This window comes from Triplophysa rosa, linkage group LG6 (genome assembly GCF_024868665.1).
Source record: "Triplophysa rosa linkage group LG6, Trosa_1v2, whole genome shotgun sequence".
In the NCBI taxonomy this organism is placed as follows: Eukaryota; Metazoa; Chordata; class Actinopteri; order Cypriniformes; family Nemacheilidae; genus Triplophysa; species Triplophysa rosa.
Genome location: NC_079895.1, coordinates 5,021,048 through 5,043,176, shown reverse-complemented (window position 1 = coordinate 5,043,176; position 22,129 = coordinate 5,021,048). Strand labels below are relative to the sequence as shown.

Genomic DNA, 22,129 nt, shown 5'->3' with positions numbered 1-22,129 from the left:
AGTGCGGAGACTTTTCTTGAAGGGACTTTGTTACTGTAGTAGCTTCCTGTTGCGTCACTGGTATCCCCGCCTCAAATGCGCTCAAATGGCATACTGGCGCTTTTCCTTGTAGTGTTTTTTATTTGTAACTTGTTTTTACGTTTGTAAAACACTTTTATAGCAGTATTGTTTACTTATTTAACTCTTAATTAATCATAGTGTATTTAAAAGCGCTAACGTTAGTGGTAGGGGTCCCCAAAGAATCTAAAGCACAACAGCTCCACCTTGTGGTTTTTTATACTTGTCGTGTACTACAAAAACGTTGTATTTTGTTTTAGTGTTTATGTAATAATAAGTGAAACGGTTTATGTACAATGTACAGTATTAATGTCTCAAACAGCCAAATCTGTAACTCACATATTATGTACATTTCCATGCAGTGCCTTAATAGGCAAAGTTGTTTTGGACCGATTAACAATTATATTACTTGAAACCTAAAGAAACTAGAAGTTGTAATATTGCATCAATGATATCATAACATGTACGTTTTGAAGTTGACTTTTGTTATTTTTGATTATGTTGGGATATCTTAAAACACAATACACTGTGGTTTATTGCTGTACAAATTTATAGCACAATACCAATACAAGTATAAAGAAAATGTTTGTACTAATGTAAATACACAGTCGAAGGATTAGTAGTTCTGAACATTGAGAACAATAAAAAATAATTACAGAAAGAAGAGTTTAGAATCCTTAGCGAATATTAATAACAGCTATAAATAGTCAACAGTGTTAAATAGGCCAACAGATGGCAAAAACAAACTACATATGTAATCTATAATGACAGGTAATTCGTCTTTTTATCCCCAGGAAACAATAAAATAGATAGGGTAAAAAATCTTGTGTTTTGCACATAAAATACAATGTCTATATTTAAAACCCAGGTTAAAATTCATAAATGCATTACAAAATGTATGAGTCAACAATATGGCTGACACAACTGTTTCTGAAGCGCAGTGTTGAAAGTTTTGTGATTTGATATCTGTTACATCCAATGACCCCCTCTCAGGGTATGATACCCAGATGAGCTCTCAATTATGTCCTGCCTCATAGCAGATGCTGTCATAGCAGTATCATGAGTAATGTATGTACATCTGCCTCATAGCAGATGCTGTCATAGCAGTATCATGAGTAATGTACATCTTAGACAGAATGGTATAAGATGTTGGAGTTCCGTGTTTTTATTCGTATCTGCTGTCTCCGTCTGCGATCTAAAAGAAAGATTGACAGTAAATGCAAACTGACACTGAAACAATACAAAAGTTTAAAACATTCTTTATTATTATTACTTAGAATTTAAGAAGTGTTCAAGTGTTAGAAGTAACTCACCTTTCGTGCACATCTTTATGCAGTGTCTCTTAAGCACAAAGTTGTTTTTGTTGCCTCCACAGCCACTGTAGCGAAACATCTGGCATCTCCCAGTCCTGGGATTGTAGACAAATCTCCGCTCTGATCCATCACAATCCCCCCTGTCAATAGGACTCATGCAGATGGGAGGAGGAATAAACTCTGAAATATAATAATACAAGATGAATTTGAGCCACTAGATGGCAGTAATGTCCTACAGCAGTATCAAACAACTCATTGTATTAAATAACAAATATGTATCCAAGCAAACATCATATTGTCAATTGATTTCTGCTATTGCAGAACTAATAGATTTTGTTTTATTCTATTTTTTGTTTTATTATGTTTTATCTTAAGGCAACAAGTATGCTGTTTAACATTAAAACAAAAGATGTTTGGATACATTCTGCTTGTCAGATGTGATGTAACATTAATGAACTTACAGCTAGTTATTTTGCTAGGACATACAGTAAGTTTATGGGATAATGACATGCAGTGACAAAAAGTATTTTGGACACTTAAGTCACCCTTAAAAACGAATGTCTTTGCATTAGATATCTGCAAACATTTCTTATCCAACTGTGTAATTCCTTTTAATTCATAAAGCAATTACTATAATTCATCTGCAATTATGTTTAACCCCAGAAGTCAATTATAAATGATAAATCTGTTAAATTAAATCATGTTGACAATGGATGCAATCATTTATTTTAAACATGGAGCAATTCACTCAATGTATCGCTTAACGCCATACTCGTTTTATTAAGCGCTGTGGTTAAAGAGGCAAATGAAGGTTAACATGAACAGTTCCAATTAACACTTGATAACCATGTAAATACAGCAAAGTAGAAGAGTTTTTGTATTCCAATACAGAAACTTAAATTAATTCATTTTGCAAATGCGAGTATTAAATCAAATATGAATATCCAATCTGGTCTTACCTGTTTCCAGTGCGGCTACTCGTGACTCTTTCTGCAGGGGCAAATGTGAAACATTCAAAGGCGCATCATCTAAAATAACCAAATGCATAACAGAGTGAATAATAATACAACAATATTTCAAACAAAAAAGTCAACGGAGATGACTAAGGGCATGTTTTCTGACTGACTTTCAAAAATAAGTCTTCACAAGAACAAAGGTGCACCAGTGTCATCAATAACATTTGCTTGAGTGGTGAGATGCAGCATGCATATATACAGGTAATAAAACAACACCGTAAATAAACAATATTAACAAAATATGACTAGATATTAATGAAAGGTCAAAGAAAAAAGATTCATGCCAGTAATTCTTTTTGTTTTTATTAGATGTCAATAAGTTGGTTGTGTGTTCTATCTCACCATGTTTAACGATGACTTCTACATCAGGTTTGGCTTCTTCCACTGGCTTTGATGGAGCATTCAGGTCCTCGTGTTTTGAGTCAGCTAAAGAGAAGTAAGAACATAATAAAATATAATACCTGTTGTCTACAGATATCTTGCCTAAAGATATTGATATCTATATCCCAGTATATGCTTGCCTGTGTTCACTGTACAGATAAACTACAGGTATTGTAGTTTATCAAAACGTCTGTTATCATTTACTCAATCTCATTTTTATTCCCCTAAGGACTGGGCCAGGCTGAATTTATTTTTTTCTGTTAATTATTCTTTGTAATGAAGGTTATCGAGAGCTCAGAAAACCTAGGGGCTAATATCTTTGTCATGCAAATGAGTTTAATCACTGAGCTTGTACAAAAACTAGATGAGAGAGATGCTTTTGTGCTGGTACATACAATGACATCTGGCCTGGCATTCTTTGATGGTCTTGAAGTTGTTGGCATTCCCAAAGCAACCACCATAAAAGAAAAGTCGGCATTCCTGACTCTTGCTGTCAAAATAATAGCGTGGCACCAGACCCCGGCACGGCCCCGGCTCATCCTCCAGGTGGCATGGACTCTTATTCTCTAAGAAACAAGAGAGAAGATGGAACAAACCATGAATCGCATGTGACCTTATTGACTGTAACGCCTGGGAAAGTTCTTTGTTTATGCAGTGCCATGCATAAAATGTCTGACAGAAATGTGTCTGTGATTTCAGTAATATAGGTATCCTGATATCACGAGGGGAACCTTAGACTTAGAAAAAACCTGAAATGCTGTCTGTCTACAACTGAGTTGGTTGACATTGAGTTTATATTGACATATACCCTTGGCAGGTTGGATGTGTGTGTGAAATTATTAAAACAGCTGACATCCCTTTAAAATAATAAAGTGTGAAACTGGTCAATGAAATTTTAAATAATAAATTATCACACGATAAATGCCTCTATTACTTTTGATGCAAGATGAATTACATAAAGACACATTTGCACAACATAGAGACTATGAAATATTAATACAGGTATTGAGTATTACATAAATAAACTAGACAAATATCGCAATTGATTAGTAAAGCAATGGCTTACATCACCCCTCCAGTTAACAAATCCGCCACACAGAGGCTGAGGTGATTGATATAGTTCAACTCCACCTATAGAGAACATATCCTGTTGATAAATGAATGGTTGGGTTCCAAGGCTCCACAAATTACAAAAATCAATTAGTTTGTATCCACATTTTGCTCGGTAATGCAGAATTTATTTATGGGCCCTGCTAATTAAAATAGTTCACAGAAGTGGCTATCCATCATGGAGAAAGGCAACTCTCATCCAATCCGTTGTCAGAAATCATCAGTGTGTTTATTTTTGTTTCTTTCTCATAAATTAGGTTTAGAGATGCTGATGAGCAGAGCTAACCTGATCACACGCAGAATGAAGCCAGCTGATTCTACTGCTCAAAAGCAACTCAAATGCGATTAAGGACGGGTAAACACTGTGAACAAGCCAAAAATCTTGTTGAAGACAGATCAGGCAGGATGAGATTTTCACATCTGACCTGAGCATGTGAAATGTGTGGAGGAGAAAAGAATGGGAATGATGACATATGGCGGCTGTGTGAATAGTAGTCTCGCCTTAAAGCAAAAAGAGCTAATTGCTTTATTAAAAGACATTTAATCAAAAACAACAACGTCTAACATAAAGAAGTGAAGACAGAGTGCATCTACGAAAAGGAAAAAGGTCACATTTACGCATTTTTGGAAGACACATTTGACAGACGCTTTAATACAAAATGACTTGCAGTGAATCGAATGTATACTGTACATTTTATCACTATACCGGAGCTGTCCTTCTGAAAACTTGGATGTTTAAATTCGCTGCTTTTCAGAATGGGAAAAAAAACACTGTACTTTTTAAATAATTAAATGCTGTGTTGTCAAAGTTGACAAGCACTTTGTAATGTTTTATTGGTTAGATATGTGCAACACCCAGTGACAAACATAAAGGGAACTAGTAATAACGATTTATAATCGAAAAATAAATATAATATAACGCAAAAAATAAAAATGATGAAATATGAAGATATGCGTGTTCACTGGGAACTGCATTTTTAATGCAATGCTTTATCAGTTGAGCTGAGATGTGGTTTAGTGTCCGATAGGGCAAATCATTATAAAAATTTCTCTTGCACTTTTCTGTCTATTTGCCTACTTGTCTCACATTTATGAAGACAAAGCACATTTAAAGTGCATTAACCATTTGAATCACTAGATGGAGACAAATATCCTTCATTTTGTTTTTGCAGTGATTTTATTATGTGCAACGACTCTCTCAGAACCTCATCTTTTTTCAGCACCGTAAAAATTCAAAAGTCTTGGCCCATTTATTTGTTATGTTACAAGCGTTCTGGATCAGGAGAAATTGATGACCACAGAATTTAGTAATTCATTTGGCAATATTGAATATAGCATGTGGTGAAGAAAGCAGACCAAGAAAATCCAAACACAGCAGTCATTCTCCACAGGGGATCTCTGGCAGTGCTTCATGTTCATTTTTGAGTGCTCGTGTCCTTGGAGGTGTTTGTCCAAAAAAAGCTGCAAAGTGTCTGTTTTTGCCACTCTGTGGATGTGAAGAGAGCGAAGCTTGTTTAGCCGTCACATGCTGGAGTGTGTTTTGTGTTGATTATGGTGGTGACCTCTCACAGGAGGCAGCAGAGTTCAGGCGTTGCAGGGGCCTGTCCGAATCGCAAAGACCCCTGCTGGAAACCGTAATGAGATATGCCTCACCCAACCAAAGTGCTGTAAATAAGCCAACATGGCCTGACTTTACTGTGAACTGCACATTTGTCCTCTTTTTTTTTTTAATGGGGAAGAGACAAGCGTCCTTCGTTTTCATTGAAATAAGGTTGTTCGAATGGTGTCTTTCATCTCTCCAGACAAGTTGTTCCAATTCATTTTTACTTTCCATGTGTTTTCCATGCAACAGTTTCCATATGTCATCCATCCATCAATCCATACATGCATCCTCTTTCTTTCTTTCTTTCTTTCTTTGTACTACAGGGTTGTAGTTTAAGTTACAATTATGAGACTTTCTGAGTCTAAACTGTGCCATAAACAGACAATAATTGCATCCCTACACCAAACCCATGTATTACATGATTGTTTTTATGACCTGTTTATAAGCAGCTGGGAACTCCCTCATAGTAAACTGTTTACATGCTCATAAAACTATATGTTATAATAGAATGCACATTATATCTATGATTACAAAATTATCACATAGTTCCTTTCCAGGATTCTGACTGGTCACTAAAGCATTGATGATGTTGGGCAAATTCCATTTTATAGTGATGACTATTTCCTACTCACCCACTCAAGTGTGCACTTGGGTGAAATGCGGATGGCATTACTGTCTACACGTAAACATTTGACAAAAAACAATATGTTTCTGCTACGTTTTATGTTTTCTACTTTAATCAGAATATAACCGGATAATGTAGTAGTAACCTGATGCAAGGCTGTAAATACTGTATATATACTCCACTATTCATTGCTTTAGCTGTGAGGAAGAGCACAGCCCGTCATACCCTATTTCTTAAGTCTATATTAGTCATCTTTATTTTATTGAACCCAAGATACGCTTATCAGGAATGCTGTTTGTAAGCTGGGTGGACAACCTGATCTCACTAGAAAACATATATGAATTACGTATGAGTTCGCACATGTGTGAATTGTATGAAAATGTACAATTACTAGAAAAAACAAAGAATGAGGCTCACTCCTATACTGTCACCAGGGCAGAATGCAGATCGTACTGAATATGAATTAGCCACCTGGTAAAATTCAATTTTGTGATGGAATATTGTATCACCCCAAAATGAAATTTCCGTCATCATTTACTCACCCTTTGGTCATTTTAAACCTGTATGACTTTCTTTCTTCTTCAAAACACAAAGAATGTATTTTGAAGAATATTGGTAAACAAAAACTGTTAGTCCCCATACACTTCTACTGTATGAACACAAAACCAATGCAAGTCAATGGGGACCTGAGGTTTTATGTTACCAACATTCTTGAAAATATCTTCTTTTGTGTTCTGCAGAAAAAAAGAAAGCCCTTTAAGACCAATGACCATCCAATCAGGTTATTTTTGAAAATGTTTTTTTTTCGTTTGTTGACCATCTGCTTATTTGCTTTGAAGGCACTAGTAAGGTAAACATGACATGAATGGCCTTACCTTTCACAACACACATTTGCTCACATTCCTCCAGAGTCTCGAAATTGTTAGCATTGCCTTGACAGCCTCCATATTCAAAGCCCTCACAGCGACCTTTGTCAATGTTGAAGTAGAATCTGTCCTTTATCGCCTTGCAAGGCCCTTCATCTTCCTTCAGGGCACATGAGTGATGGAAAATGTGGAGTTCAGATCTCACTCCATCTGCTGAGAATGGAGAGAAGCCAGACGTTATAATTGAGCTCTGCACACAATTCATAGACCAACCAAGTTCTCACGTTAAAGAGCTTTCTTGTATCTGAATACTAGAACTGCGGGCCTGCCTCGCATATACTTCAAAATGGTTAAAGTGAAGGTCGGTTGATATTACGGATATCACAGTTTTGCCCCTGGTATTATAACGCTTGGTTAAATCAGACTAAACCACCTACATTCTTGAACTCTCCAGCCAATAAGAAGGATAAAAATGCTCTTGAATATAAATTGTGACCGTTTGAATAACAAAAAATGTTTCTCCCCAGTAGGCACTTAATCCCAAAGAGTGAACCTTATAGGGAAATAAAAATCATTCTTAACTCAACCTCACGTTATAAAAGCATTTTTTTTCTTCATGGGGACAAAAGACGGTAAACAGAATGTTTACACTGTTCTTTTCCATACAAATATAGTGAATTGTGCACAGAGTTATTATAGTTTTCATTTTAGTTTTTTTAAATTAGCTTTTATTTTTAGATCTTTAGTTTTTATGTTAATTTTTTTATGTTAAGTTTTAGCAATTTTGGTATATGCTTTTGTCCTTTTATAATTTATTTGTTTATTTTTTATGTCGCTATATAATATTAATTATTTCAGTTTTTGTTTATTATTATCATTTTAGTGCTTTAAACTTATTTCAATTTATTTCTGATGCAACCTTTCAATTTTTCCTTTAGTTAAGTTTTTCCCATAATTTGTAGGTCAATATTTGATTTGATTTCAATGAACAGAGACGTTTTCAAAGTTTTAATTTTAGTAAACTAAAATAACCTTGATTGTGCACATGACAAAACATGTTATGACATGAGATTGGACAAAAGGTAATCCTTATCTTTTGCCTCTCTATCGCCATCTCTGGTTGAAACATAAAATTGCAGTTTACTGTAGACACTTTATGCAAGTTGAAGTCAAATGATGTCAAACTGAAATTGCTCACTAAATCGTACCTGACAGCTCAAATCCTAAATCATTATTTCAAGCTCAGAGTAAGGTATTTTTATGTACTTGCTCAATAACTGAATTTTGTTTATTTTTAACCCAAAGCTATCTTGGAATGTAGCATGAGTCATATGCACCATTTTTTTTTTATTTCTAGAGCTTGACTCCCCTTGGTCAACGTTCACTTCATTGTATAGAAAACTTCTGTTAAACTTTTTTACTTGCATGGAGGAAATGTCTTTGACCGGCAAGTGGCTGAGTAACGTTTTTATAACGATATTTCTAGGCGAACTGTTCCTTTAAAAACACACCATGTAAAGTCAACTCTCAGTGGTTCACACAAGTATTGAATCTACAGCGCCAAAAATGAAGTAACAGATGGTCTTGGGTTTGAGTGACAACATCCTGTTGGCGGCAGGATCCTTTATCCTTTCACATCCTGATGTTCATCTCACCACTGCTCTCCACACGTCTCTCTCACTACCGCCCTTGGGTTGGAGAGAGCTCTGATGTACTTTTCCACATTCTCATTTCTTCCTCTGGACACATTTTACCGTGTGCTGAAGCGGAAAACATTAATCCGTGCCCCATAACGTACGTCTTTATTTAACTGCTATGTTATTGTTTGCCATCCCATTAGAAAGAAAAGTCACAGGAGATTAATATCTTCGTTGCTTCGTCGGAATTAAATGGTGAGCAATGGAGACAACAGAGTCCTGTTTCTCAGATCTCTCTCCTGAGAAACACGCTATCTTCAGCAAAGTTTCTTGGAGTCTCAGAGTGTGCTCACATTTCCCAACACAGAAAAGATCTGAGCTATCTATGTACATTGACCTTATATGTTTACCATTTTACTGTATGTTAGCAATTGAATTATTTTGTGTACACTTTTAGGAGAAACATCAGAGGCAAGTTTGATATTTTAAAGAAACATAACTAAACTATCTAGGTAACACCCCGAGCTTTGTCTTTGCTTTTATAAAGTAAGATCTGTTTCTTTGACCAAATAACAACCATTTGTCTTTTTATAAACATCACAACAAACAGAGAGTACCTGTCAATTGCTTTAGCTCATGATATTTGGAGATGGATGAGATGAGAGATGGAGTTCTTAGTTATGTTTCAAATATCAGCTCTGTCTCAAATATGTTTCCAAAAAATGTACCCTCTCCTTAGATACATTGGTCTTGAAAACATCTACGCAGAGTTTAAGACATCATTTGGAAGCCGAAGAAGCGAAGTCTCCGTTTGTTCACCATTTAATGACGTCGCTATTTAGAAACCAAAGCCATTCCATTTGGGACTTTTCCATCAACGGAATACGTCACTGCTGTCCTTCTGAAACCTTGTATCTCCATATTTTGTGCTTTTAATTTTTTCTATTATTATTAGTACCATTTATGTATGTCACTGGGTTTTTCAAATATCTAATCAATAAAAAGTATTAAAAAATGCTTGTCAACTTTGACAACACAGTATGCAATCATTGAACAAGTTCAATGTTTTTGTTCCATTTCTTAAAAACTGTGAATTTGGACATACAAGGTTTCAGAAGGACAGCGGTGATGTCCAGCTTTATAGACTGTTTCAAACGCGCACGACTGATCCGGTTTGTGTTTGGCTAGTGTGTAATAATATAACTATTTATATTTGACTTATAATTTATGTTAATATTAATTTGTATTATTATTTTACTGTATAATAATTGTATTAAATAAACGATTTGTTGAATTTTGCTGTATGTTCACTTTATTAAGTAAACAATTTGTTGAATGGGTCCTGTATTTGGTCGCATTTAAACAAACCTTGTGGTACATTGACATCTAGCGGTTGAGCTTGGTATCGGAGTCTAAATTCAAAATACAGGAGAGACAAGTTTAGCCAAGTAACGGTTCTTCTCGGTTTCTTTTGATTGTTATCAGAAATAATCTACAGGCACTCTATTGTTTGTGAATGCGTACTGGAAGTTAAGTTGGGGGGGGTCACAAAAGTGCGCATGCGCAGTAATGTTTGTTTACGCTGTTAAGATGAAACCGTCTATACTGGCATCCAAAACCATCAGGTATTTAAAAAAAAAAATTTTTACTCCAGCTAAACATGAAAATATTCTAAAAAAGATAATTACATTAATGGCATAAGCCGTAATTGCAGAATGCTTATTTACTTTTTAACACCAAACATTATGTGGTTGTCTAGCCAACCATGCAAATACACCGTTCATTAAACGCACAGTTCTAGAGTATAAAAATAAACGTTTATTCAAGCCAATAGTTGGACCTGGAGACTTCCAAAAAGGTAATGTCTGAAACGGAAAGGACTGATTGAAAAAACACATCTGTGTGCTAAAATTTCATTGGCCAGCTCCTCTCGTAGCCGAGCTGGAATGTTTTGCCGTGCTTGGCTTCAGCCTCAATTTGGATTCCGTTCAGAACAACCAAAACTGGTGATGGGCCAAAGTCATTGCTAATGCAGAACTCGGGCAGGTTGCCCCATGCCGAGGCTCAGTCCTGGCTTGTTTATATACCTGTCAAGAACAGTAGGTGTTGATTTTATCACAAGCTGGAATTCAGCTAGTATCTTAAAAGAAGAGAACATTCAGGAACACTCAGTCTCGTAAAAGAGAAGAACGGTTGGGATGCATTTTAATATCTTCACTGCTGTCAGCATGTCATGTTTTCCTAAGGTTTGTTTTTTAGTTACCTGAGTAAAATTGCAGGGATTAATACCGCTAACAGATCTGAACTATTACACAATGGCACAACATAACGATGAGTGAAGTATTTAACATCTATAAATTAGTAACCGGTGAGTCAGTGTTCATCGCGTGGCATATAAGAAACTGTCCTCTTCTTTTGTTTGTCAGAAGTAATATTAATAATAAAGCTACAGATGGGTGCGTTAGGCAGTTGACATAGAAAACAATGGCGTGAATAAAATGATTTGACTCAGAGCCACAGGTTGTGATTCTACAAGTCTGAATCATGTTTGCATTTATCTGATTCAATGAGCACCAGATCAGGTCCAGAGTCCATGGGCATACAGTCACTTTGGCCTTTGGCCATGCCTACTGTATAGTGTATATGTACACTGATGTACAAAAGCCCTAAGAAAGATAAGATAATAATCAACAAAATTCAGAATATAGACTTTGAAAACTATGCAGTGAATATTGAACACCTTTCATGTCCGCAACCATTCTGCAAATCTGTCTTGGGTTACAGAAATTAGTTGATTACCCTTTAAATAGTTCATCTCAACCACTCATGAAAGATTAATGGTGTTCAGTAAGCCTTTTAACCTCCAGCCTACAAATCAAACTAAATGATGGCAGGCACGCGCCTGTCCCTAAGTTAACTATCAGTCTGTGTTTGGTTATAATAGAACTGTTTATTTTTTATTTTATTTACATTCATATTAATTTATGCTAATATTTAATTGTATTAAATTAAAACTACTCAACAGTTATTGATTCTTTGCGGAGGTCTACCAGAAGTTAAGTTTGGGGGCCATATAACATTTGTTTATGTTGTTGCTGCCTAAACTGCAGTTTGTACAGTATAACAATCATTATGTCAATAAAAAGTGCACATGCACTGTAAAATACAACTTAAAAGTTCAGAAGTTACCAGAAGTTTACCCAAAAAATGGGAACTATTCCTTTAAAAAGTCTAGTGGTATCTTGCATGTCTTATAAACTGAAGTTATTTTAAATATAACTAGACTTTTTAAATCAGTTTAATATAATTTATCAAATTAAATGTATATTTTGAACTAAAGTTTTTAAGTTGAAACATGTGACATTTTTTACAGTGTCGAAACGTGTGTATATAGACATGACTTTTTTTTACAATTGTGTCTCATTTTTAGAGGATGTTGACAGTGTGTATATTTCAAATCACTCTATTATATTAACTCATTTATAGCTCGCTTGTCAGCATGTTTGTGAAGATGATGTGAACTTGGTTGAATGATTTGGTTGTTGACGTCAAACTGTAAGGAAAAGGCAAGGCAAGGCAAGGCAAGGCAAGGCAAGGCAAGGCAGGGGAGTTGTCCAGTTGATCTTGATGATAAACATTTCATCATTGCATTACACAACAATCAAGCAATCAAATCTGTTAATTGCTGTTTTATGAAAACTATACGTCTGTTTGTTGGTCTTGCGGTAAAGTGCACTGACCTGTTACCTAGTTAAGTCTCAAGTTGTTGTGAGGTCTATAGACTCCTTCCATAGCTCTAGGCCTGGGATTGTAGATCATCTCTGTCTGCACAATCCCCTGTTCCTGCAATGGTCTGTTTATTCACAACTCCCCAAAATCCCTGATACATCAGAACTTGTTTATTCTACCACACTTCAGCGATAACAACAACGGGTGACCTAGTAAAACCCTGTAACGACGGATGCCATGAATCTCTTGTGGGACAGAAAATCCGCCTCGCTGTTACCTCATGCAATTATCTGAGGTCTGCAGATCAGAGCCCACTGCACAAGATAATCCCATACACCCCAATTAATCATCCTCAGGCCACGGGTGACTGCACGAGAGGTTTCTGGCTCTTTAAATAAGTGTGGGGCCATCGGTCTCCTCAACCATATGGAGCTCCTGATGTGGACGTTAGGCTGAAGGGGAAAAATAACCTCAGGCATCACAGGGGATGCTGTAAACTCTCAGTTTGAGATAACTATTTATGGAATAGCAGGTTAATCGCCTAAGGTGAAGGCTTCTTTCTATCTCTCCGTGCAGTAAGTGTGTATACTTAAATTGGGAAATTGAGACTATTGATCTCACAGAAACCATCAGTTTCAGACAGACGAAATGAAGGGCAATTACATCAGTTTGTTTAGCGGCCTTATAACTTATAAAAACTTAACGTAAAAAGGTATATTTGACTAAAGATTACATTAGAATGCAACAGAATGCAGGACCTTGACCCTCAACTGACCCACATGTACATTAAGGAAACAACCGTATGTCTGCATAATGCATTGAAAAAATTGATGCACAGCCAAATAACTTCACATGAATAAGAAAATAATCCAATGCACTCTTTCTCTTGAATGACATACATTAGATTACATTTGAGAAAAACCCAGCGGCAAAACTGAGTAAATTACATACAAAGTCAGTGCAAAGATGCGAACTCGCGTCAACTGCATCTTCAGCGCAAGTTGAAAAATTTCCACTCAAGCGAGAAATTCGCGAGAAGAGCTCATTGAACCTACGGTTTTACATGTCCGAAAACGTAAAGACATTCCCCGTCGCGCAATGTTTTTCACGTCACTTGCGCGAAACTAACGAACTATTCCCGCGAGTAATAAAGAGCAAGGAACACAATGTTTAGAATTTGGTGTGAACACAGCATTAATGCATGTGGATGTCATGCATCAGATCAAACTCTTGACAAAGAGTATGTGAAACGATGTGAAAATATTGCATAGTAGAAGTATATGATTCTTAATACATGCAATATGGTTTAAAAACATTTTTTTTATATCGATGTTATATGAAGAGTTTATTTGCCAAAACAGATAACATTAATATACAAAATAGTATGTTATCATTTTTTTGTATTGTGTTTTATTCTGTTATTTCTTTTGTCATTATTACTTAATCAAAACAACCCTACTAGAATTTGATTGATATTAATTGAAACGCACAATAAAAAACACATGATTTTTGAAAATCTTAAAAAACTAAGTCATCTGTTTTTGCAAATGAACTCTTCCTATGGAGATTGACCACCTTCCATTTAAAACAGTCAATAAGCTTATTGGTAAAAGTAGTGCCTCGTTTTATTGATCTGAAAGATGCATGCACAAATATGTTGAAGATTTTTAGAAACCTTTTCAACTAAATAGCAGCTGTATTAGCATGCTCTTTACCTACATAACAAATAGCTGCCTAGGGACATTGCTCAATGGCCTTAAACTAAACTGACTTGCCTTAATATTTTCATGTACACTGTATGAATCTAGATTTTGAGAACGCTTCCTATACAGTCTAAACCAGTCAATACAGTAAAAGGAAATGAGAGGAAAACTTTAGCAATTACACATTATCCTCCATATCTGTTTAAAGCCTGCAGAAGTGATTAGCTGACTTCATCAAGGAAGAAAATAGTATTCTGCAAACTACATACATAACGCATGGAAAAAATTAAGGCATCAAAAAACTGTTATCCCAGAATTGTTTTTTATTCAACTGTATAAAGACTGACCAATCTCCAATTGTAAAAGATAATAAGACAACCCACATGAGATGATTTATACAGTATCTTGACTTTATTCTGCTGTGTGCATGCATGCTATCCAATGTTAAGACCATTCAACCGTGCTGTATCTCATGAGTAACGTTAACAGTCCGGCGGGCATTTGCAATAAGTTAGTCTTGATATGTGATCTTAGCTCAAAATAAATTTCCTCTAGGATCTGACAAGGAGACGAAAAACAATGTCAGAGCTTGCCTTGACTCAACCGTGCTGCTTAGCTGGTTTGTAATGAAGGCAAACTAATGATGTCATCTCACGAAGAGTCACCGTGATACTTTTATACACAATAACTTGATGAGTCTTGCTGATCTGTGGGTTTAATCTCACCCTGCTTTCTACAATCCACACAAAGATATTGACCTTCAGTAGTTACGCTAAAGTCATATATACCTGCCTGTGTTTGAGCAACACCATCTCACGAGGAAACATCACTCGAGTGACTTAAGTCTGTATCACTAAATCCTTACTTTGTATAAACTAACAAAGATAAACCTTTAGGGTTAAAATCGGTCATTATTTACTCGTGTGCATGTTGTTCTTCGCCCATATCACTTTTTATCTACCATGGAACACTAAAAAGGTTTTTGTTTTTAATGTCTGATTTTTTTTCACCAAATCTCATGTATACTCATTCAAACGCTCAAAACTTGCTGCCTCAATAAGAATTATAACAGGTTTAACATTAAAGGTCTCCAAATCCATAGTGACAGATTGCGATATGGCAAATTTGATCTTTTAAATGAGATCTGAGACCTCTGGCACAAGAGGCAATTTTAGCAACTTATTTTCTTTACACAAAGTTATTGTACAGTGCAGTGGCTTCAGAAGACTTAAAATACAGAGTCATATGGATGAACAAGATATGCACAAGATATGTCAGCATTCTATTTTTGTGAGAAACACAATTGCTTGAGCAATGAGCATGTTAAAAAAAGGTCTCAGATCTCATTTAAAAGATCAAATTTGCCATATCGCAATCTGTCACTATGGATTTGGAGACCTTTAATGTTAAACCTGTTATAATTCTTATTGAGGCAGCAAGTTGTGTTGTGTGAGGCAGGTGTGGGGGGCTACGGAGGACGAGCACCCACTGGTACACATATGCTAGTTACAGTCCTTCTGTGCCATTTTCTAAATAAGTTAATATGACCGTCCATGCCTGTTACATTTAATATAAAGTCTCTACAGGGATGTTCTACATTTTCAATCATATCAGACTGTATTTAATAATATGACATCAGTCTTGCTTGGAATGGCAAAAGCAATATCAGTCTCTGTTGCCATCCAATCATGAGTACACGGTTTTTCCTGACCTCCCGTTTCACATTCACTTTCACAGACCATTCAAAAAGCCCCAAGGGAGGAGCTTTTGCAATTCTGTGAAGTGTTTCAATAAACGGGGAAAGTTCAAATAAGCCATTTGTCTGGAAAAAGGGTCAGAACTCAGGAAAATGATAAAGCTATCGGCTGAGACATGCTTTCCTCTAATGACTCATGACTAACAGTCGTATGTTTAACCCAGAAAAAACTCAGGATTGTGTATTATTTGTTAGCCTATAGTTGTCTGATGGTTTTAGTACATTTTAATCTACATGAACAAAAGCTAGTAAAGGTCAATCCGAACAATAACTTTGTCTCTTTAAAATACATTACACTTTTAAGGGATAGTTCACCCCAAAAAAAAACATCTGAGGGTGAGTAAATGATGACAGAATTGTCTTTTTTGGGTGAACCATCCCTTTAAAACCCTGTTAATTTTTAGTTATATATTTTTATATTCATTTTCATATACATTTTTTATACTGCCAGTTATGTAATTGGCATAACAAGAATTCATTACAAGTTTCCTCAGGGAAAAGGTTACTAAAATATCACTGGTTCATAACCCGTCAAGCCATATCAACAACCTGACCTCAGCACTGCAACATCTTGAAAACGGAGGTCGCATCTGGTGAAAGCGGAGTTGAGCTTCAAAGCTGGTACTACAGCACAGGCCCATTAATCTTAGAAAAGACATCTATGAGTCTGACGTCTCACATTCACAGGACAGTCACGAAACAAAAAACAGCATATTTGAGAGTACCCTTCACATGAGGTCGAAGTGAGACATATACCCTGTGCCAGATGACAACAACAAAGACAAAAGTATAGAGATGACTGATGATGAAGCTTTTTATTTTTTCCCTGAACTGGATGGGAAATATTATAATTTATTTTTTTAAGAAATTATAAACTACGGAACTAATAATTGTTTAGATGAATTAGCAATACAGTGATTACAATTTATTTAAAAAATCTAACGGTGTTCAATTTATATACTGTGTTTAATTTTACTGTGGTCTTCAAAGCAAAGATGCAAATCTTTTAAAATGAGACGCAACAGTCTGCCAGCTTGACACTATTTGCTTCATATTTTAAAACATTACCACATCAAGAACGCTGCTCTATTAATATTTCATTGTACCCATACATGCGCCGATCTATTTGTAAAGATCATTTAATTAAAATAATCCTTTCATCATAACAGCAGAATGTTGGCTTAAGATTGTGACCTCCAAGCATTCAGTGAAGCGAACGTTACAGAGATTTATGGAGGATAGAGAGCCAGCATATTGATCGGTGCAGTTAAGCAAGACTAAAAGTTTACAATATATGGACTGCAGCCAAAACAAATAAAAGAACAAAATTCTTTTCTGAGGTCATGTGTCACACTCTCGATGTGACTCGTTGGACAGTGACGCGAAGAAACTCGCATGCGTAAAGCTCCAGCGTTTCTAGCAATGAGAATGGCGTTGGATGGATTTCTTTCAACTACAGTGAAAACTCTCACCTCAAAAGTCGGCAGGTGCGCAGCGGCGGAGCCAGAGGGGGATCCAGGGTGGCACTGAACACCCCTGACATCCAATTGGGTGCCACTCCAATATTGTATTCGCTACTTCTGTTGATTGACATCTGATTTCACCTCTTGTTGAACGTAGCTTTTATTTTGACGTTCAGTTCACTTGCACATGCCGTCACCACACGAAAGTCAAGCGAGTCACTTCTAGGCAGCGTTTACCGCTATCTTTACTCTGTTTAGAATGGGGAAAAGTTGTTGTGCGAATGATTGTACGGCGCATATCTGAGATTTCTTTTTATTAGGTTTTTTTTTTTTTTAAAGGAGTCATCGGATGAAAATCAAAAATATTCTCTGTTTAAGTGCTATAGTCGGGTCCCCGGTCCATCTAGCAACCCAGAAAACGTGAAAAACAAGATCCCAGTAAGTTTGTTTTGATGAATTTTGTTTACACAGCCATTGAGTGTTTTTAAGCAAAATATGTTCCAGACATTTCATGAAGACCCTAATAAATCATACCAACTTGTTGAAAGTGCTCATACGATGAGTCCTTTAAGATTAGGTGAAAATGAACGTATGTCCATGACAGCGTTACATTTTGCTCCGCTACAGCTTTGAGCATTACAGCAAATCACAGTTCATCGTATGAATATACTGGCCAATCAGAGGCGTTTAGATGATTCACCGGTGAAGAAGAGTTGTGTTGAAATGCGCCACGCTCACATTGTTTATCATATACAACCCCGTACAGATACGTTGTAAAAAAGAGATTCATCATGTAGAGCATTCGGACTCTTTCATGTATAACCTGAAGCCATTGAGTGTTTTATGGATGTTGAACGTTCTTTGGTTGTTCCTATGTCTCCTGTTTGAACCTTTTGATTTTCATGTTCCTTAGAGAATCATTGTGCACTATGATAAAAGCGCAAAAACAGCAATAAAATCATTCATAAACGCTTCTCAGCTTGTTTTGTAGAGTGTAAAACGTTTTCATGTATTCTAATATCTGAAAGTAATAATCAAAACAAGAATACAACATCAAGGGCAAAAATCAGCATCAATGATTTTGTTTTCATCTTGCAGTCCAATGGAATGAGTATATGTTTTATATATATAACATCTGATCTGACATGCTGCTCTGATCCACCTCAGTTTAATGATACTTCTGCTGCTTTGTTTCTGTTTAAATTTAACGAGTTATCAGGGTTAAACTATGCTTTCAACATTTTCATCATTTATATTTTATAATCCATTTCATCATCCATTTAGAATTACATTACATTGTGCAATTGTTTTGTATAGGCAACATTTGTGACACAGATTGAGGAACTCTGAGAAGTAAATTATCTAATCAGCAATCCTAAAATTTATTTATGAAAATTCGATATCAGGTCAGGGTTACACATTAATTTTCTGTCATGGTCTGTTTGGACCCCCTTAAGTAGCCTTGGCCACCCCCTGGCCACCCCATATATACAAATCTCCGCCACTGCTGGTGCGTTAGGGTATGTAACACGTATTTTTTTTGTAAATACTAACCATATGACGAATACACACTTTACCGCAAAAGACATTGATATGCTAATACGAATGCACTATTTGTTTTAACTTGACAGTAGCACTGTGCTGTTTGCACGCGTGTGATAAATACATAGGCTAAACTCCAACTAAATGTTTTAGCCTTTCATTAAAAAAATGACATAGGCTACTTAATCGTCGCCTCGGTTTGTTTGACCCTTATTGTGTTCCATTCAATGAATATTATGATTTAATAATGGATTAAATGTAGACACGATAGATAGTGACAATATAGCTAATAGCAATAAGTTAGAGTGCTTATTATTTCATTAGCCTATTTAAAAGGAGATGTGGGCTGTGTATTTTATAACAGCAGACAATGTGCAATGTTTTTCTATGCTCCCAAATCACATCAATCCAAAAGTTTTACCTCCCGAGCTATCAGGAAACCTTGATATCGTAAAAACACCCCGCCTTGTTGACAAGAGTAAAATCGTACGTTTGTTTTGGATTTATTCACACTGTAACTTACGTAACTTACGTTTGAATGCCAAGTGGTGAAAACCAGCAAAATATCTAGTAGGCTATAAGCCTTCAGAAACACAAATTATTATTTGTAAATGTAAAATGTTTGTCACAGGTTCGAGCAAATAATTTCATGACGCGTCCTCTAGTTCAAAGTCCGTCGTAGTTATCGTATGAATTCCGTTGATTCGTATGAACTGTTGAACACTTGTTAAAAAAGTTAATATTGTGCCATTTGACTTCAAGCAACTCTCATGACAACAATAGATAGTGGTCGTTTAGGGGGGGGTTAGTTTTCAACTTATGACCGCAAATACTTTTTCACACGCGCAACTCTCTTTTCCTTTCGTTGTCCATTATAAATCACCCAGTGGAAACAGCGCAGGTCAGTTGTCTCTTCTCAAACCGTTTTAAATGACATTAGCACATCATATAGAAGTACTGCATACGTAGCCTATCCCACCTTTGAGAATATATCTTTACAATAATAAACACGGAGAAATGTTGTAACTCACCGGTTGCAAAATTTGTGAAACACACTCCGATAAGATGCAGGAGAAGCAGCGCGGTACACGACGAGTCCAGTAATGGAGCCATTCCAATCACACACTTGGAGAAGCGAGTTAAGTTTAGTGTGCAGACTTCAGCAACTATTCATTGACTACAGTGTCACGCACTTCCGGGAGACCGCTAGTAGTAATGCTGAAGGGTTCTTACTCAGTACGTAATGAATGGCTTTACCACTCAAACACCTTCATCGTAAAGGGGAGGGGTGGGCATAAATCACTTTTATAAGCTCAATGTTTGCTTGCATTTCATACGAGAATTAACCATGGTTTTACCATGGTAAGCTTTCATTGTGCATATTTTTTATTTTTAGTACAGGAAGCATTGTTTTTGTTTAACTTTAGATTATTTGTCCTATTGTAACTCATAATTTAAGTAATTGTATGTTTAGTGTAATTTATGAATTATGTGTATTTCATATAAAACATAAATAAATATAAAACATGTATTAAATAGCTATAAGTGTATTTTATATTTTGTGTTGTTTAGATTTTTTAGACTAGACATTTCTATAAATTAGAAGGCTATAGTTACACTTTTATTCTGCGTAAATTCAGCAGGTGTTTCTTTTTTCATTTTACACGAACAAAAAAGTCTTTGATTCGGTCAAGTTCAAGCTGAAATTATTCCTTTTGTGGTAGTTTACAGATGATTCATTAGTTATTATTTCTAACCGGTTCATGCCTGTTCCCATATATTTTGATAAATCTAATATTTGCTACTTACTTGATTTCCACTTTGATATCTTTTGGATATCATCTGAGGCTTGAAAGAAAACATCAAACAATAACTACAATACGTTTTGCTGTCCTGCAATCATTTGCTGGTGTTTCATCAGCCTGGGAAATTACTTTATTCTTTAGCGACCACAATTGGTACAGAAGCATGAGTTTGCATTGCTTCAAAGAATGACAATTAGGATGATATTAAGTCAAATTGACACTGAAAGAGCACAGAGCATGCTTGTTCAGTTAATCGCAGTTTGGTCAAAAAAATTGTATACCAAGCTTGCCAATGGAAATGTATTTGTAAATTTGATCTTACAATACAGAGTAAAAGCCTATTAAATTTGTATTGTGGTTTTGCCATGACACTTACAGGAACTAGACTTGTGCTCTTTAGTGACTCACTGCTTGTGCTTGGCCCTTTGAATAGATGGTCTGTTTTTATCTTATTGGATACGGTGAATCACTTTTAGAGGAAGTAATACAACATCTATTAAATGGAAGCCTAGACAAATAAATCCACAAGGACACAAGGAGCACAATCCTAATCATTTTACAGTAAGGTCCAAAGACAATCTTTTGGAAATGGAGCATGAAGGATTTATTCAGCATTTTATTCAGCTATAATGTGTGAGGTTGTAAAACGTTTTCTCTTCTCTTGGAATATATACAGTATTCTAGCCTTCTTTGTATTCTTGTGCTTTAAGCACTTTCTTCAGTTTAACATTGATCTCTTCATCTCTTGATATCATTCCTCTTTTTCTATTATTCTAAACGCTTAGCCTTTTAGATTTTGAGTTGAATTGCATTCAAATGAAAAGCACATAAATAACTTAAAAAAAAAACCCCGACATATAATCCTCTTTAGAAGTTAATACAACCTAAACCTGTGTATCCTGTGTTAAAATGTAATCTAATAAAATAAGTCAAAGTGTAATTTAACATGAATCATTGTTTGTTATACCAGCGCAAGTGATTATGTGTCATTTTAGGTAGAAGTTGCTCATATCCTCTTTTTACAGTGTACGTGTAAAATTTCCCTTATCCTTATCTTCCCACGATATCTTAAACCTTGCCTGTTTTCGTCATCTTTAAAAAATGCGTATCAAAATAATCCATGTGCCAGAATGTGAAGAGTGTGATCTTGTTTCAGACCATTGTCCCGCATGAGATGCATGATTGTATGAGCTATCATATCTCAAATGCTTCACAGTTTGCAATTGGCAAATTTGACTATCACAAACACTTTATTTGTGCTTATAGTCAGTCATTCCAGTAAATATATCAGAAAAGTTTATTAACCCTCCTATTATGTTCAATTTTTAGCAACACTTTTAATGTGTGGGGTCATTTTGACCCCAAACACTTCAATATATACAAAATTGCTTAAAAAGAAACAATTAACCTAACTAATATTTTACAAGAAGCATTAAGAAAAAACAGCTTTTTCATAATTTCTTAATATTTACTGTATATAATTGTTTTTCTACATTTAACTTGTTGCGTTTACCTAGAAAAAC

At 35.7% G+C, this 22,129-nt stretch overlaps 1 protein-coding gene across 1 annotated transcript; it reads right to left on the bottom strand.

Annotated features, from left to right (window-relative positions):
* Positions 1-574: 574 nt before the first annotated feature.
* On the bottom strand, positions 575-20,026 carry tfpia (tissue factor pathway inhibitor a). Its single transcript, XM_057336761.1, has 7 exons — positions 19,833-20,026; positions 6,981-7,184; positions 3,163-3,333; positions 2,729-2,812; positions 2,330-2,398; positions 1,371-1,550; positions 575-1,252 (listed from the first exon to the last, which is right to left on the bottom strand). The coding sequence occupies exons 1-7, from the start codon at positions 19,912-19,914 to the stop codon at positions 1,185-1,187; spliced, it is 858 nt and encodes a 285-aa protein (XP_057192744.1). The 5' UTR covers positions 19,915-20,026; the 3' UTR covers positions 575-1,184.
* Positions 20,027-22,129: the final 2,103 nt, after the last annotated feature.

Bases quoted from the DNA above. Each gene is read 5' to 3' on its own strand.
- tfpia (XM_057336761.1), bottom strand. From the start codon at position 19,914: ATGGCTCCATTACTGGACTCGTCGTGTACCGCGCTGCTTCTCCTGCAT. The intron at 3,334-6,980 runs GTAAGGCCATTC...CTTGTTTCTTAG, and splicing joins GCAAATGTGTGTTGTGAAAG to AGAATAAGAGTCCATGCCAC. The intron at 2,813-3,162 runs GTATGTACCAGC...ACTTCTCTTTAG, and splicing joins ATGCCAGGCCAGATGTCATT to CTGACTCAAAACACGAGGAC.